Source organism: Homarus americanus, unplaced genomic scaffold (genome assembly GCF_018991925.1).
Source record: "Homarus americanus isolate GMGI-L3 unplaced genomic scaffold, GMGI_Hamer_2.0 scaffold40856, whole genome shotgun sequence".
NCBI lineage: Eukaryota > Metazoa > Arthropoda > Malacostraca > Decapoda > Nephropidae > Homarus > Homarus americanus.
Genome location: NW_024734615.1, coordinates 4,499,633 through 4,518,200, shown reverse-complemented (window position 1 = coordinate 4,518,200; position 18,568 = coordinate 4,499,633). Strand labels below are relative to the sequence as shown.

The 18,568-nt window shown below is 39.4% G+C and overlaps 1 protein-coding gene across 2 annotated transcripts in view; it reads left to right on the top strand.

Moving 5' to 3' along the window:
• The window catches only part of LOC121870379, a 60,774-nt gene that overhangs the window by 39,366 nt on the left and 2,840 nt on the right, over positions 1 to 18,568 (top strand). For both annotated transcript variants that reach the window (XM_042372191.1, XM_042372190.1), the window contains 4 exons: positions 1,315 to 1,483; positions 6,556 to 6,638; positions 8,473 to 8,539; positions 17,494 to 17,518. In XM_042372191.1, the coding sequence (XP_042228125.1) occupies positions 1,315 to 1,483; positions 6,556 to 6,638; positions 8,473 to 8,539; positions 17,494 to 17,518 (344 nt within the window). The remainder of the gene's footprint in view (positions 1 to 1,314; positions 1,484 to 6,555; positions 6,639 to 8,472; positions 8,540 to 17,493; positions 17,519 to 18,568) is intronic.

The window sequence follows — 18,568 nt, the reverse complement described above, 5'->3', positions numbered from 1 at the left end:
CTGGGTCTTCACAAGTCCATATCTTGACTCAATTTTCAATACAGTACATTTTATTAGTCACTGGGTTAGTGGTGAGTTGGATTCATAGTGTGTCAGGGTCAGCAGTACAGGTATCCCTCGTTATCTGAATGAGTTAGGTTCTTTGAATAGCACTCAGATAGTGAATTTTCAGATAGCAGATAACAGAACCAATGGTAAAAAAGGCTTCTGTTCCCCAACAAGAAAACTCCAATATTAGACCTAAAAAAAATAAAAAATTGGTTCATGAACAATAAAAAACTACATAATTATTGTACTTTAGTACTGTTTATAACTACTGTATGTTGATTGCTAAATAAAATAAAATATATTGTACAGTAGGTACATAACATTTTTGAAGGGTGGTCAAAGCTCACCATGGGGGGGTGAGGAGGGATGGGGTGTTTTGAATATGAAAATGTGATTGGACCATCTTTCAGATAAACAAGGATTGCCTTTGGATTGTGAAAAAAGAAATTAGAATAATATTTTCAGATAGTGAACATTTGGATAATGAGGGATATCTGCACACTGATGTCCTGAACTGAAGAGAAGGCATGTGGTTCCTAGAAAAGGGAATAGGCTTGCTTGCTAGACAGATCTAGGAAATGCATTTGTAGGGAAACTGGTGACCTGTGATATCAAGCTGGCTTATTTTTTATTTTGTGAGTGTTTAGACAGCCCTTCATGTCAATGAAGCAGTGGTATTAAGATAAAGCAGGAATTACAAACCTGGAAAGATTTTTTCGAAAGTAATTACCCGGTAGTACAGTACAGTGTTCTTATTGTTAGATGACTTGAGAGGCATTTCTGCATCTTGCAGTGAATAACAGAGAAGATTGTTGAAATAGTGATTTTGCTTTCTCCTGTATGATCATCAATCTCATGAGCATATTCCATTAACCTTGTGATAAATCTAAACTCTTTAGAATTACTCCATATTATCTCTCACCTTATCTTTGTTGTTTGTTATTCTAACAGCACTTTATTGGGTAGTGTATTGCATTGATTTTTTTTCTTCAGCATTATCGTGTATTTTTTTCTCCATTGTAATTGGTAAGCTAAATGCCCTGCTGATGTCCACTGCTCGTTCTTCATTACCAAACTCAGTCAGCCTCTATGTATCTTAATGGGCATATGTGTATACCTGTAACCCCTAGACTTCTATCTGTTTACACTAATCACTGCTTGGTTTTTATATCTACAATACTGAAATATACGTACCTAAAAATTTATGAGAATATATAAACACAATAAAGCTGCCAACAGCTGTATATGGTACACTTTTTTTTGCAGGGGTCAGACAGTACAATACTTGGGAAGTGTGTCTGTGGGTGGCTCAGGAGACGTGTCACAGATAGAGCATGCTGTTACTGCAGTTTCCACTCAAAATAGACGACCTGTTGCTGTCACACTGATCACAGGAGAAATTGGTGTTCAGACCTTGTTAAAAACCAACAGAAAGGTAAAGTACTGGACTATACTGTCATTTTTATTGTAATCTAAGGAATTACACATTTGATCAGGGCTCCCTTATGTTCTAAATATGTTTTACATACAGTGTAGTCTGGATTTACGCTGTCAGTTGAACCCGTGGAGGTTCGCGTAAAACGAGAAACGCGTAAATGAAATAACAGAACATGTGGGATTAATTGAAATAGAGACTGTGCCGACCCCCCAAACTCCACATTTTCCGACACAATACGTACGTTGTAGTAAAAATAACATCTGAATTTTATAATGGTATGCACACACAATTAATAATTAAGCGAAATATCAATAACATTAGGTTTTTTAACACTTACGTTAGTAGAAAAGCTGGGTCGGCACACGTGGATGGCGGCTGGTTCAGAGGCAGAGGGCAGATTAGTTGCCCTCTGGTGAATCACTTTCACTTTCACTACTCGCAGAGGTTTGCAGGGCCACCCAGACAAACCTCTCAAAGTCCGTATCCTCACTGTCACTATCACTGACTTGGGCTGGCTGTGGTTGTGGTGGGTTGCGGGCGAGGAAGTCCTCAATACTACGTTGACGACTAGCATTGATGTTGTCGAGATAGATCTGGATATACGGCTCCATAACTTTTGACAGATGGTTATTAGACACTTCATACCAATGCATGTCTGGGTCGTTGTCAAAGATGAGCTTAATTTTCTCCCCCAACTCGATGATTTCCTTCACATTATCATGACTTGGTCCAGGTTCAAGGTTTTTCTCGGCTGGTGGGGGTCCCGTGGAAGCCATTGTGAGGGTAATAGCTGGCACAAGAGAGAACTGTATACGCGGACTTAGAACAATGAGACAGGCCCGGCTAGGTCAGCGACTTCTACCCTCTGGTGGCAGGGCACGTCATGTTACATTAGACCAATCACAGCTAGCGGCGGAGGGAATGCGTGGGTGGTAAGGATGTGTGGCCCAATCACAGTCCGATACGTCATATGACGTCAGCGATAACGTAAGAGCGACCTAATGCGCACCGCTCACCGCACCGCTTCCCGCGTATGGTCAAGAATGGACTGCGTGAGTAAAAAATGGCGCGGCGCGTCTGCACCTCTCCAGCCGCTCGCCGCATAAATGATGAAATTTACCGCGTAATTAAAACATTTCATTCTGGCAAGGCACCGCGTAAATGACCAAACGCGTAAACAAAAACCGTGTAAATCCAGACTATACTGTAGTACATTTGTCTTCCTGTAAAACAAGAAACTTGGCAGGGCTGTGCTAATTCTTATTCATAATTGTTTCAAGTTATTTTCTTGTACATTTCTCATACTTCAATTTTGTTTGATAAATATGTATGGTTGTTCATTTTCAATGTTAGTTACATATGGTACTTGTATAGAGAATGGTTGATAAGGAGAAGATGGAGCATGTAGCAGGTATAAATGTATGTATAATGTGGATGCACAGTTAAATGGCTGCAAGACTGAATTTGACTTAAGGGAGTGGCATAAATGTAGAGGACAAAATGCAAGTGGTGTTGGTGCATGGACTTCATGCCCTTTGGAACTTCATGAGGTTGGTTTCTATTACTTTTATTTTTGAAATATGTAACGTGACTAGCAGTATCTGTGTGAAGTGTGATGTTGAGTTGAATTAGCATGTGGATCTTCTTTATCCCTTACAATTTTCTCTTTTTTAGCTGTGTGGATGTACACTCTCAAAAAAGTATCGGCCCCTTTTCTCATTGATACAATGTGTCACAATGGACGAATATTTCCGATCACTCATTGTGATTCCTGAATTATGTTGGTAGGCTTGCCTTCCTAGTATCCGTGAGGTTGTCAGTTATTATTTCGGCCACTTGTTGTAATTATAGTGAATCACCATGCTTTTTTCTTTAATAGAATAATATAATGATATTTATGGGGCAAAAATATATCAACGGCAGTCAAATAGTGGGTGTTTTCTGCTGGAAATCCATGACCAACACTAGTACCCGAGACTCATTGGAAAACACAGCTTGCACCGACAGACATGGAGAAATGTCACTTTCCGAATACAGGTTGACAATCCCTTATCCGAAATCCTTGGGGCCAGGGGCATTTCGGATTTCAGAATTTTTTGGTTTTCAGAATGGTTAGTTTTTTTTTTTAAACTCACCCGGGCATAGATCACTGACCCACATCAGAACCCGGGGGGCGAAAATATAATAAAAATTATAATAATAATAATAATTCATAGGTCTAGGTCGTGTTTCTCACTTTTGATCTTTTTTTCATTCTTGTATTTCTTTATTATTATTATTATTATTATTATTATTTTATTATTACAATATTATTGTTGTTATCATTAATTTTATTATTATATTTTATTATTATTATTATTATTATTATTGTTGTCATTATTATTTTATTTTGGTGTATTTTTATTAAAAATTTTATTTACTATGAATAATTATTATTATTATAATTATTATTACTATTACATTTTCGCCCCCCAGGCCCTGATGTGGGTCAGTGATCTATGCCCGGGTGGGCTAATCCCTGGTAAAAAAAAAAAAAAATAAAAAAATAAAATAAATAAATAAAAAAGCCCCCCACAAAAAAAACTTTCGGTTTTTAGAGCTTTTCGGTTTTCGGAATTTCGGATAAAGGGTTGTCAACCTGTAACAGTACAGTCTCTCCTCGACTTACAACATGTTCGACTTACGACAACCCGGACATACGACTGCCATGGTCGTATAAAATATTTTTCACATTACGTATTTTTGAGTCCCTATGTTAGTTATCGCGCTGTGTACTGACAAAATTTTTGTTTGTAACTCCCTTTAAAATGGCTGGCAAGCGTAAAAGTGAAGAGTTCTCGTGGTGCTGAGAAGAAAAAGAGACACCTATTTTAGAATTTCTATGTATTATTTTCGGTTTTTCGACCTACGACTTGGTCGTCGGGACGGAACCCCATCGTAAGTCGAGGAGAGACTGTACCTATAAATCAATGTTAGCTATCTCCTTGTTGCTTAGGCATATGTCATGAAGGGCGATGATACTGCCTCTAGCTGCCTGTGATGCCTCCATAGTGACTGTCAATCCCATGGGAGGACTTTGCTACATCATTTTGTAGTGGTATCAGATAATGTTGTATTGCCAGCACAAGTCATGAGATGATACCTTATATTCATAATTGTTGTCTAATCAATTAGGTAGAAATAATATTGAAATGCAGTCAATCATAATATCATTGTAATTGGATATGACATCATATTACACCTGTAATTACTGTATTTGCAAATGAATGTAATATCGGATCATAGTGATTCATATTTCATTTTAAGTGATTCCATTGTAACCTCGGTTCATGAAAACATAGTAATGCTTTATTTTTCTATTTGGCAACCCATCCCCTGGGGCTGAAATAGTATCTAAGGTGCATAAATCAGCAGGGTTATTCATGACATTATGTATAGAATAGGTGGTACAGTATTTTCTCGATTTAACGAACTAATTCGAGCCACCTCTTTCCATTAATCAAAATTTCCACTAAATTGAATTTCCATTTTAGCTCGATTTAATAGTGTCATTCAATTAAATTCCACGCTAAATGCGCCGTTTGGCGTGTGGGGTTCGTTTACATCCTTTCAGTCTTTGTCCTGCCACCACTGTGTGTGTTCTCTGCTACCACTCGGTCTACATCTCAGTCAACTAACTACAGTAGGATCTCAAGTTTCGTGACTAATTGGTACCGGTTTTAGCGTCACGAAACTTAAAATTGCGAAACAAGTGATGTTGAAATACTGTTCATGTAAATAAGTCTAATCGGTTCCGCGTTGCCACCCGTACCCCCTAACGACTTACAACCCAGCAAGATAATGACATTACTGTAATGTATTCTTACATATTTATATTGTACATATTGTTGATAACAATATTTATATACACTCATACTGTAGAATAACTTACCTTGATGGAGTCAGTGAAATGCTTGACGGGGCTGGTTGATGGGTTCCGAGGCAGGGAGGGCTGGTTACTGCTTCCTCCCTGCTCCCTCATTGACACCTCCTCTAACCTCAGCATCAAATCCCTCAAAGTCTTGATGTAGCTCTTCCACCAGCAAGTCACCCAACACTTCAAAAGCATCATCGGTGGTGCCATCATCATCTCTTAGGCATTAACAGGCAGGCTGGGCCTTGCACGAGTAATAAGGGCCTGCTGATGAGCATTAACACAGGACATGTACAAGGCTGTATATTCCTCTACAACCTTATCAATGACAGGGCAGATATGGTTCTGAGCATGAGGCCTGGTATCGTATTCTTCTAGCTGTTCACTGAAACGTGCAAGGGTTGTGAGCATCTCAGACAGCTGGTGTGTGGTAGGTTCACCAGGCTTAACATGAGTCACCCTCTGGTGTTGATTGCCGTTCTTCATCCTCCTCCAACATTTCTTCAATTGTCAGTTGCTGCTGATTTTGACCAATGATTTCTTGCAAATCTTCAACCTAAACCTCCGAAAATCCCGGTGCTGGGATTGATCGTGCTGCTTCGACCGTGTCCATGGTCTGCCTCTCCCCGCTTGCCTCGGTCTGCTCTGCCCCACTTACCTCAGAATTAGTGGACAAAGGCTTCTATGCGTGTAGCACTATTGCAACATTAATATTACACCATGCCTCAACAATTCTGTCCACTGCATTTTTAATCTTATATTTCTTCCAAAATTCACAAACTGATAACACTTCAAGGTTGAGGGGTGGTGTGTGTGAGGTGTTAGAAGTCGGGTTGCCTACCATCTCCTCCTCCTCCTCCTTCTCCTTCTCCTTCTGGTTAGCTGGTGCTGGTAGAGCCTGGTCACTGTCAGAGAGTTCTGCCTTGATTTGTTGTGACTCAACTAATGAGTCTGTCTGCTGACGAAAGTCTTTATAGAATGACTGATTGGTGAACAGTTTAACGTTACTGATAAATTCATGGTCTAGTGGCTGCAGATGCCTCCATTTTACAGTGTTTAAATATGAGGACAGGATAATTATTGACAATATTTTCATAGACTTATAAGTGCTTGTGATGTTTTATATGGATAAAAACCAAAATTTTTTGGGTTACAGACAGTCCTGAATCACAGCTACACTGAAATCTCATCTTGTGGCAGAAGGAATGATATGCCTGATTATTTTGCATATATTGCTGGGTAAGTTTTTACTATGACAAATTTTCACCACAAATTTAAATAAGTATTTTAAGAACTTGTAACAAAAGTGAAATAATTAAAGACGGGTAGAAATAATGATTTCATGGAAATTGAAAATATTTAAGATCATTTTGAAAAACAAGCAGTTTCCTGAGGATTGGAAGATGGCTGTTGTTGTCCTCTCGTAGACAGACAAATGAAGGAAGAACAAGGGAAGTTTTGGGAAATTATATAGGAAAGTTTTGCGAAAGTACCGTATTTTGCGGCATAGAAGACGCATTTTTTATTACAAAAGTATACAGTACCTTGAAAATTACCATGCGTCTTCCACGACGCTAGTTGATGGGTTGTAGCGGAGGTTTTCTTGGGGTCAACTGAAATCAGCCCCTTACAAAGACTGTTACCTCATTTCTTAGCAATTACTATAAAACAATTGATTTAACTAATATTGTTGATATACTGCAAAAAATATGATTATTTACTTCCTCAGTAGGTAAAAAATAAACGGCTGCAGCTACACAACCCTTGCTGCTGTGCGGTTTGTTTACTAATGGCAGTGGTGCAGCAGCGCAATCTATTGAGGAATTGCGAAAGGTTGTCTGCTGGTCTCAAAGTGCAGGAATCTTTGTTTCTTCACACTTGTTTACAATTGCTTACCTTCTACTGATGGAAAATATTTCTCATCATTGTCATACCGACAAAATCAAGAGAACGAATGTAATCACTACAGCCCGCTAGATGCGAAGGTGACCAGGTGTAGAAAATGAGTGCTATATTAAAGATTTCCACTTCTTATACAGATTATTTATTAAAAATTGATGAAAATGACTACTGATAAGCGGTTCTAAGTGATGATATTCAAACAGGTGTGTGTACTTGTGCCAAAAGGGCTGTTTATCAAGCAACGGTTTCACTGGTGTCGGTTAGTAATTATAAAAAGATTTTTCCTAGAATTACATTTCCAAAATCAGGATGCGTCTTCCACGATGCAGCGTCTTCTATGCCGCAAAATACGTATACCATATAGGAAGTTGTGTGTGAAAACGATGACCATGTATGAAGTACAGAAATGCATTAAAGGCTGTCAAGAGCTTTTGCATATGAAGAAATATATTGTATGTGTGGGAATCAATTGTGGTGTGAATGAATGGTTTAAAATAACTTAGGGAGTTCACTAAAGGTGTAGGATATCATCCAGGATATATATGCAGTATACAATAATATCTTTATGGATGGAGTAATATGAGAAATAGATATAAGGAGAGTGACTGTGGAATGGAACAGGCATGGTGAAGCAGACTGAGAATATTCACATTTATGGTTTGTAGGTGGTGCTGTGCTGTGGGAGAGTTAGTTGAAATGATAGTATTTATTTATGGATTTTGCAAGAGAAGAATAATAAAGTTAAATTCTGGATATAATTTTTGTGTGTGTGTTACTATGAATAGAAAAGACTAGAAGGTTGACATTGACTTCAGGTATTTGGAAACAATGTTCAACATTTAAAGAAATAAAAACTGAAGTTATTAATTAATGAATGCATGGGAAAAGAACAAAAAAGAACCAAGAGAGCAATGATTAATGGGAAGAGTTGAATGTACAGTGTGCGAAGAGACTACATGAAGAAGTGCCTATTCCATATCTTATCTATCAATGTGAAACTGAGGGAACTCCTGTAAAGAGGTAAACAGTGCTGTCTAATATCCAATTACTTGTACACTTAACTCAGAATTATTTATATAAGATTGACCAAAATGTAGTAACAGTCACCATGGAATTATCCAGCATCAGTTAAATACTGTACCTGAAAATTATAATTTAAATGTTTTTTCAGGGACACCAGCTGCTCCATATCATCACATTTTACCTGCTATGTCTTCAGGGCAGCAACAGTGGAACAAGTAAGACTTTTAAAAATACTTTATACAATTATACAATACATTTGTTTCTGGCAACTACAGCATAACCTTAAAATTCGCGGGGGTTAAGTTCTCAAAATGGCTGCAAATAGCCATATCCACGAATAACATTTGCTGACCGGGGGGGATGCTACATTTTTACTCGCATGCAAAGAAATGTATATTCCTTTTATGTGTTTGCCCTTGGGACAATTATTTCTTTTACCTGTACAGTGGTCCCTCAGTTAACGAACGGTTCGATTAACGAATTAGCTCCCATAAAGATTTTCAGTTCAATTAATGAACAAAACTTCGATTACCGAAATCCTTACGACAAACACGTTTTGTTTTGCGCATCAGCTGATCGGCTAGTCTGCCAATACAGTAATTGGTTCTATGTTTACATTCGTTTCCAGTGGAGTAAATATCAAGAAAGTTGTGCTCTTGAATATTTCTGCATTTTTTATACAGTATTAAAATTATTGGTCACTCTGAAATTTAGTTAACATATTGATAATGTAGACAGTACAGGGAACAGTTTTTGTGCACCCATCAGCTGATTGAATCACCCAACAACGCTTCTCAGTTTAACTTTGTTTACAGTGGTATTACAATAATATTCTATCCAAATTCACTTGTGATGCAACAGTTTTTTTAACTGAAAACCATTCGAAAAGCGATTACGGTAACATCTTTTGAACGAAAGAAAGCGAAAGTCATTGTTTTCGTCACGATTTTATCCCACTTTCCACTGTAATACGTACGTCATTTCAGCAAAAATATTACATTTCTGTGAATGTAGTATATCAAGCACAGTATGAATAGAATATCATTGTAATATAACAGTATTTTAACCGAAAACTATTAAAAAAACGAGTAACATCTCTTGAACATTGGAAGGTTAGGTAAAGTCTTTTGTTTTCGTCATGTATTTTATCCTATTTTACATTGAAATACATCACGTTTCAACAAAACTACTATTTATTTCTGAGAATATATTCATTCAGGCACAGTTTAGGTAAAATATACATGTGCTGTAACATTTTTTTAATTGAAAACGATTCGAAAAACACGTACCCTCTAGCCCTGTTCAAGGAGAAGACTGGGAGGAGCTGTTTGGTGCTTAAGACGATGACAAGGAAAATGATTTTGATGGATTTTAATGAAAATATTCAGAAAGACCCTGGCACTGTCAAGGAAAGTGGCTGCTGAAGGCTTCCAGGACATGGCAGAGGACGAGATTAGGGAGCTAATTGAAGAGCACGACACTGAGCTGACCGAGGAGGATCTACAGGAGTTAGTAGACTCAGGCAAGGAAGAGGAAGCGAAAGGGAAAGAGGATGAGGAAGAGGAAGAGCACCAAGAAATAACGTTGGAGAAGTTGGGGGAGATGACCAGGAATATTGAGGCCTGAAAAACCTGGCCTATAGTATGGACCCCTCCATGGTGCGTGCCCTGAAATTCATGCGAGGAATGGATGACGTTTTTGCTCCAAACAAAAACATCATGGAAGAAATGAAAAGAAAGAGACGACAACTCCCCACCACCATGTTCTTTGATCACCGAAGGAGAGATTTAACACCATCAATCACTGGCGGCAGTGAGGAAGCAGCTGAATCCACCGTCGCCCCCACTTCACCACCCGTTATGGAATTGAGTAACGATGAGCCCGATGACCCCCGTCCTGTTGCCGAGGATAGGTACGGTAAAGTAAAGTGAAATTTTCATATGTTTTTTTTTAATAGCTTTTCTTGCCATGTTTATTGTTTGTAAAAATGCACAGCACAGTACAGTTCAGTTCTGTACATAGGAAGTGGAGGTGCAGTTATTCACAAAACATTTGTGTTTGTTGTCGGCAGTAGTGACGGTGAGGAGGTGGAGGAGGCAGAGGAAGGAGCGGAGGGAGGGAGTTGGGAGGAGTGGTGACCTTGGACGCGGGGCAGGGACAAGTGGAGATGTTAGCCAGTACATTGCGGGTGTATTAATTGTTTTTATAGCTATTTTTGCATTTTAATATTAAATACTGTACATTACGTTTCAACAAAACTACCATTTATTTCTGAGAACATGGAAATGTAATATTTTTGCTGAAATGATGTACCGTAATCGCTTTTCGAATGGTTTTCAGTTGTGGGATTATAAGGCTAATGATAGGATAGAATATTATTGTAATACAGTACGAGTACAACAGTTTTTAACTGAAAACTGTTCGAAAAGCGATTACGGTAAAATCTTTTGAATAACGAAAGAAAGCGAAAGTCATTGTTTTCGTCATGATTTTATCCCACTTTCCACTGTAATATGTACGCCATTCCAGCAAAAATATTATATTTCCATATTTATTTCTGAGAATACGTATATTCATTCAGTCAAAGTTAAGGTAAAATATACTTGCGATGTACAGTCGGCCCTTAACATACGCGGGGGTTACGTAACAGAGATACCCGTGGATGTTAAAAATCCGCGTATATGTCCCCCCCCAAAAAAAAAAACCTGGCCCCCCCCATGTCCTTATTTACCGTATATACCTGTGTGTAGTTCGAGTTTTTAAGACCAAATTATTTGGCAAAAAATTGGGGGTCGACCTCTAAAAGGGTAATAGTTTCGTTAGGTTGAAAAATATTTACCAGTAACTACCAGTAAACAATGGAAATGACGCACCAACGCACCACCAGCTGTGAGTGTCGGTACATTCGCCAGGGCAGATCTCTTGTGTCATCATAGCAAGCCCAAAGTAGCCAAATCCATGGTATGGTAGCACAGGACGATGTAAAACATAAAGTATTCATTTATTAAAGTGTATTTATAGATACTGTACATAAAATTTTTTCATTACATTTGAAACATCAATCTTTGTTAATTAAATTTGAAACAAAAGAAAACTATGATACCGTATTTTCATTAAAATATTACATCACAAGTATATTTTACCTTAACTGTGACTGAGTGAATATACGTATTCTCAGAAATAAATATGGAAATATAATATTTTTGCTGGAATGGCGTACATATTACAGTGGAAAGTGGGATAAAATCATGACGAAAACAATGACTTAAGCTTTCTTTCGTTATTCAAAAGATTTTACCGTAATCGCTTTTTGAATGGTTTTCAGTTAAAAAATTGTTGTACTTGTACTGTATTACAATAATATTCTATCCTATCATTAGCCTTATAATCACCACAACTGAAAACAATTCGAAAAGCTATTACGGCAACATCTTTTGAACAAAAGAAAGAGAGTCATTGCTTTCGTCACAATTTTATCCCACTTCCACTGTAATACGTACATCATTTCAGCAAAAATATTACATTTCCATGTTCTCAGAAATAAATGGTAGTTTTGTTGAAACGTAATGTACAGTATTTAATATTAAAATACAAAAATAGCTATAAAAACAATTAATACAGTTAACCCTCACTTTACGGGGTTAATGTAACCCGGAGGGTCCCGCGTAAAGTGAGGAACGCGTAAGTGAATAACATAACATATGGGATTAATTGAAATGGAGTCCAGGCCGATCCCCAAACTCCACTTTTTGACGACACACAACTATGTTGTAGTAAAAATTTTATCTTAACTTTATGATGGTATGAGAAAACAAGTAATATAGAAGAGGTTAGGTTAGGAAAGATAAAGGTTAACATAGGAAAAATAAAGGTTAGGTTAGAAAACTAAAAATTAGGTGTAACACTCACGGTAGTAGAAGAGATGGGTCGGCATACGGGGATGGAGGCTGGTTCCGAGGCAGAGGGCAGATTACTGGCCCTCAGGTGAATCACCATTACTAGGTGAATCACCATCACTGTCACTTACAGTTGTCAGGGCTTCTCTGACAAATCCCTCAAAGTCACCTTCACTGTCACTATCACTGGCTTGGGCTGGCTGTGGTGGGTTGCGGGCGAAGAAATCTGTTATGCTTTGCTGACGGCTGGCGTTGATGTTGTCGTGATACACCTTGATGTACGGCTCCATAGCCTGCACCTGCCGGGTATGGAAGACTTCATAGCGGTCATCGTCATTGTCGCGGGAAAGGAAGGACTTCATCTTCTCTGCACACTCCATGGCACCCTTAATATCACTATGACTTAAATTGTGTTCTTCGGAGAATGACGCACCTTCTTCCTCCTCTTCACTGACGTGTTCTTCTTCCAACATCTCGTCGGCAGTCACTTCAGGATCTCTGATCACCTCCAGGATGTCGTCGTTGGTGGTCTCGGAGAAGCCTGGAACTGTAACAGTCTGCGCAGCTTCTCTGGCAAGGTCCACTGCTACTGCAACATTCTGAACCTCACCAGTCACAGATTGACTCCTCCTCTCACCTGGTATTCCATGCAACACATGTCTCCATGCGTGACGAATTGTAGCAATAGACAGCTGATCCCATGACTCCACCAAGAAGTCCACAGCTTTCTTGATGTTAAATACTCTCCAGAATTGTTTGAAGAGTATTTTTTGCTGTTCTAACTGTTGATCCTCATCTTCTTCGCTCTTGCTATCGGTGGTGGTGTCACTCAGGTTACGCAACTCTTCCCTGGTGTTGGTGTAGTCGTTCAGGAGCTGGAATTTTTTTGTTGAGAATGCAGCTTTCACATTGCAAATCAACTCCTGGTCCATGGGCTGGATTAAAGACGTAGTGTTGGGAGGAAGGAAGACCACTTTTACGTTGGGGTGACGATCTAACAGTAGGGGCGAGTGTCCTGGTGCGTTGTCCAGCAGCAACAAAATATTAAATGGGACATTCTGTCGCTCACAGAATTTCTTTACATCGGGAACAAAACAGTCATCAAACCAGGAGAGGGACAGTGTAGAGAACATCCATGCCTTACGTGCGGTCAGCCAGTGGACATTTAGCTTGGTCATGTCCATGCTCTTGTAGGCGTGCGGCTTGCGGGCTGTGTGGATCACCGATAACTTGAGCTTACAGGTACCGGAGGCATTGGTGGTAAACAGGACGGTGATGCGTTCCTTCTGCATTTTCCGGCCCCGAATCCTGCTGGCATTCTTCACAACGAAGGACTTGGAAGGTAGTTTTTTCCAGAAAAGACCAGATTCGTCCATGTTAAACACCTGGTCGTCACTGTACTGTCCTTCCTCCATAATCTCACGTAAAAACGGAGGAAATTCCCGAGCCGCAGCACGATCAGCACTCGCTTCTTCACCACCAATGTTTATATTGGTGATCTTGTTCCGGATCTTAAACCTCTGTAACCACCCAGAGGAAGCATTAAAGGGTTTGGGCTCTGAAGTTCCCATCTTTCGTGCCACTGCCATGTACAGTTCACGTGCGTAGTCCTTAACAGAGCGCGTGTCGACCGCCATGTTCCGTCGCGCCTGACGCACCAAGTACCTCACAAGTAATTTTTCTGTCTTGAGAAACACCTGGCTGTGAAAATACTTGATCATAGAAGCACCTGTAGACTTTGTGATCTTCATGTGCTCCTTTATCTTGGCTGAATCCTTCTTTATAGTCCGGATCGTAGATTCGTTCACGCCATGCTGGCGCGCCAAATCAACCTGCCTTGTTCCTTTCTCCAACTCTTGGATGATGCTATACTTCACCTCGTAGCTTAAGGAACATCGTGTCTTCTTTGGTTTAGTGCCGCTGGGTCCAGGTAAGGAAAGGTTTCTCTCTGGGGGTGGTGGTCCGGCGGAAGCCATTTTACGGAACAATGGATGCGCGTTTACACGGAGTGGCCTTGAGGGATGAAACTGCCGCGGCTAGGTCAAGCGTCGTCTTTCCTCCCCCCGGGTGGACATGTCATAATACTTTAAGCCAATTACAGCTAGCAGCAGAGGGGGGTAGGGATGCATGGCCAATCACAGGTCTGATACGTCATATGACGTCAGTGATAACGCAACAAAGACACACACTGCGCAACCTTACCGCGCCGCTTGCCCAAGCGGAGGGAGGAGGAGGGAGAGGCAGGCAGGCAGGCGGGCGGGTGGCGGGTGGGGCAAATCTAAAAATAGCGTCGCGCCGGACACTCTCCGCGTAATGGGGTTCACGTACCGCGTAATGTGAGCACGTGAGGTTCTGGCAAGGCACCGCGTTAACGTGGAAACGCGGAATGCGGGACCGCGTAAAGTGAGGGTTAACTGTGCACCCGTAATGTACTGGCTGGCATCTCCACTCGTCCCTGCTCCCGCGTCCAAGGTCACCACTCCTCCCAACTCGCTCCCCCCTCCGCCTCCTCCACCTCCTCACCGTCACTACTGCCAACAACAAACACAAATGTTTTGTGAATAACTGCACCTCCACTTCCTATGTACAGAACTGAACTGTACTGTGCTGTGCATTTTTACAAACAATAAACATGGCAAGAAAAGCTATTAAAAAAAAAGAGATAAAAATTTCACTTTACTGTACCGTACCTATCCTCGGCGACAGGACGGGGGTCATCGGGCTCATTGTTACTCAATTCCATAACGGGTGGTGAAGTGGGGGCGAAGGTGGATTCAGCTGCTTCCTCACTGCCGCCAGTGATTGATGGTGTTAAATCTCTCCTTCGGTGATCAAAGAACATGGTGGTGGGGAGTTGTCGTCTCTTTCTTTTCATTTCTTCCATGATGTTTTTGTATGGAGCAAAAACGTCATCCATCCCTCGCATGAATTTCAGGGCACGCACCATGGAGGGGTCCATACTATAGTCCAGGCTTTTCAGGCCTCAATATTCCTGGTCATCTCCCCCAACTTCTCCAACGTTATTTCTTGGTGCTCTTCCTCTTCCTCATCCTCTTTCCCTTTCGCTTCCTCTTCCTCTTCCTTGCCTGAGTCTACTAACCCCTGTAGATCCTCCTCGGTCAGCTCAGTGTCGTGCTCTTCAATTAGCTCCCTAATCTCGTCCTCTGCCATGTCCTGGAAGCCTTCAGCAGCCACTTTCCTTGACAGTGCCAGGGTCTTTCTGAATATTTTCATTAAAATCCATCAAAATCATTTTCCTTGTCATCGTCTTAAGCACCAAACAGCTCTTCCCAGTCTTCTCCTTGAACAGGGCTAGAGGGTACATGTTTTTCGAATCGTTTTCAATTAAAAAAATGTTACAGCACATGTATATTTTACCTAAACTGTGCCTGAATGAATATATTCTCAGAAATAAATAGTAGTTTTGCTGAAACGTGATGTATTTCAATGTAAAATAGGATAAAATACATGACGAAAACAAAAGACTTTACCTAACCTTCCAGTGTTCAAGAGATGTTACTCGTTTTTTTAATAGTTTTCGGTTAAAATACTGTTATATTACAATGATATTCTATTCATACTGTGCTTGATATACTACATTCACGGAAATGTAATATTTTTGCTGAAATGACGTACGTATTACAGTGGAAAGTGGGATAAAATCGTGAAAAACAATGACTTTCGTTCAAAAGATGTTACCGTAATCACTTTTCGAATGGTTTTCAGTTAAAAAAACTGTTGCATCACAAGTGAATTAGGATAGAATATTATTGTAATACAACAGTTTTTTAACTGAAAACCATTCGAAAAGCGATTACGGTAACATCTTTTGAACGAAAGAAAGCGAAAGTCATTGCTTTCGTCACTTTCCACTGTAATACGTACGTCATTTCAGCAAAATATTACATTTCCATATTCTCAGAAATAAATAGTAGTTTTGCTGAAGCGTAATGCATTTCAATGTAAATTAGGATAAACTACATGAAAACAAAAGACTTTACCTGACCTTCCGATGTTCAAGATATGTTACTCGTTTTTTTAGTAGTTTTCGGTTAAAATACTCTTATATTAGTGATATTCTATTCATACTGTGCTTGATATAATACATTCACGGAAATGTAATACTTTTGCAACTACAATGCTGATGTCAACACAAGTGTGGTTACAGCGAGACTGACTGAGTGAGGGAGAGCTATGCGTGTGTGTGTGTGTGAGGTTGCGGGAGCGGGCGGTGTCCCGTGTTCGGTGCCGCGTGTGAGGTGAATGGCGCGCAATTTGAATGTACTTCAATTACTTCAATGTACAGAATATTCCTCCGGCAGGGCAATCCGCGTATTTGCAAATCCGTGTATGCTAAACCCGCGTATGTTAAGGGCTTACTGTATACAGTGCAAAAATTATTATGAAACACGAAGAAGGCATTAGAACCAATGCACTCTGTAAAGAATATGGCATGTCATCATCGACTGCCTCTACATTCAGCTGTTTGATATGTAAACAAAGCTGCCGGGAACATGACATACACACCTCAAAGTAAGTTAAAATACAGTATTCTATTGTTTTTTATTTATTATTTTACAGTGTACTGTACAGTACAGTACTGTAGTTAGTTTATATTTAATGTTTTGTTAATTCTATTACTGGTATACAGTACTTTGTATGTATACTTTTTCTGTGAGTTGGAACCAATTACCCAATATCCCATTGAGATAATAGATTCAATTAACGAAAATTTCTGTTAACGAACGACTCTGTGGAACGAATTTTGCACGTTAACTGAGGGACCACTGTATTGTATGTGTGTGTGTGTCTACACACGCATATACAATACAGGAAAAAGAAATTACTACTGTCTAGAACGAATGGCTCCCTGTCCCGGTCGTGAAAATGCCAGCAACTTTAAAACTTCCCTTAGACATACTTGGGTACATCCAGGGTGTCATCCGTGAATAATCGAGATGCGCGAATTGTCAGGGAATGCTGTACATTTAAATTTATTTCTCATTTTCAAGTCATACAGTACAGTATTGCTACTTTAATTTACTAAATGTTTCCTTGCAGTAGATGAACATTAGATAGTCCTTAGTTTCTTGTTGTTAAGCACATTTTACTATTGGAATGCTAGGTGTGTTAGTACAGATCAGGTTTTTGATTGTAAGGTCTAATCCTTCATTAGTTTTGGAAATATTATACAGGGTACATTGATTCAGTATAAGATTATGGAATCCTAAAGTCTTACTAACAAATTTTCCAATATTGTTTTTTTTTTTCAGTCAAGAGATATTCTTCTAACTTTAGGTAAGTGGTGCAGACTTCACTGAAATATTTCAACTTATTTTTAAGGTAATGTTGTATAATACAGTACAATAGCTAACTTTTGTTGTTCATCAATGACATTATTACTGAAAATTAACTTATACAGTAGTGTGTTTTCTTTGTTAGTACGTATCCCCAAACATACATTTAAACTTGCAGCTTGCAAATCATATCTTATTCTGTTGCAATGTTCAGTCAACCAATGTATTTTTATATGATGGAAATATTTATCTTACTTATACATATTTATGTTTTATGACTTATGGGTCATTAACAAATAACCTACATGAGATCCATACCAATAAATTACCTTCTGAGAGAGCCTCTGCCTTGGATGGAAGATTTACACCCTGAAGGTCGCAATGCATTATGGTATACTATGTCTAGATAGTTTTTGCTACAAGTAGCTCCTCATCCAGTTTAATCAGCATAGAGCTAATAATTAGGCTCCATATGATTTTGTGATTGCCTCAGAATCAGCAAATTTCAGGTCACTAGATTGAAACCCAGAGATGGCCCACCCATCTCACACCACCATTAGCCACGAGAGAACTTTCATATATCATGTCTCTGAGCTCCTACCATGATTTATAACTGGCAATGTCTTCTTCTTGGTCTTCAGAGAAGATATCATGGCGTGGATTCATCATGAAGGATAAAGTTGTGGTCACAGTGTTATTACTCCATATATATATATCGAGTATGTCAGTTCTTTCCAGAATATTTTAAGGATTTGTTGTGTAGAGAAAAGTGAGTGGTGCTTGTGATGGCCAATATTCTCCCTGATACTGATCAGAGTTGAAGTCTAAGTGCATGCTTTTTATTTAATCCTAATGGATTTGTAATGGCAGGTTGATAAATGATACTGACACACATCATGGTACTATAGGTCTTATTGAGTCTGCACAAGAAGTGTGATCTTTCAATATTACAGTTGAAAGCATAATTTGGTATACAGGGCTTATTCATGCTTCCCAAGTGTAAAAAACCCAGTTCATATTAGTTATTGTGTGGGATAAATTGTTTAACACA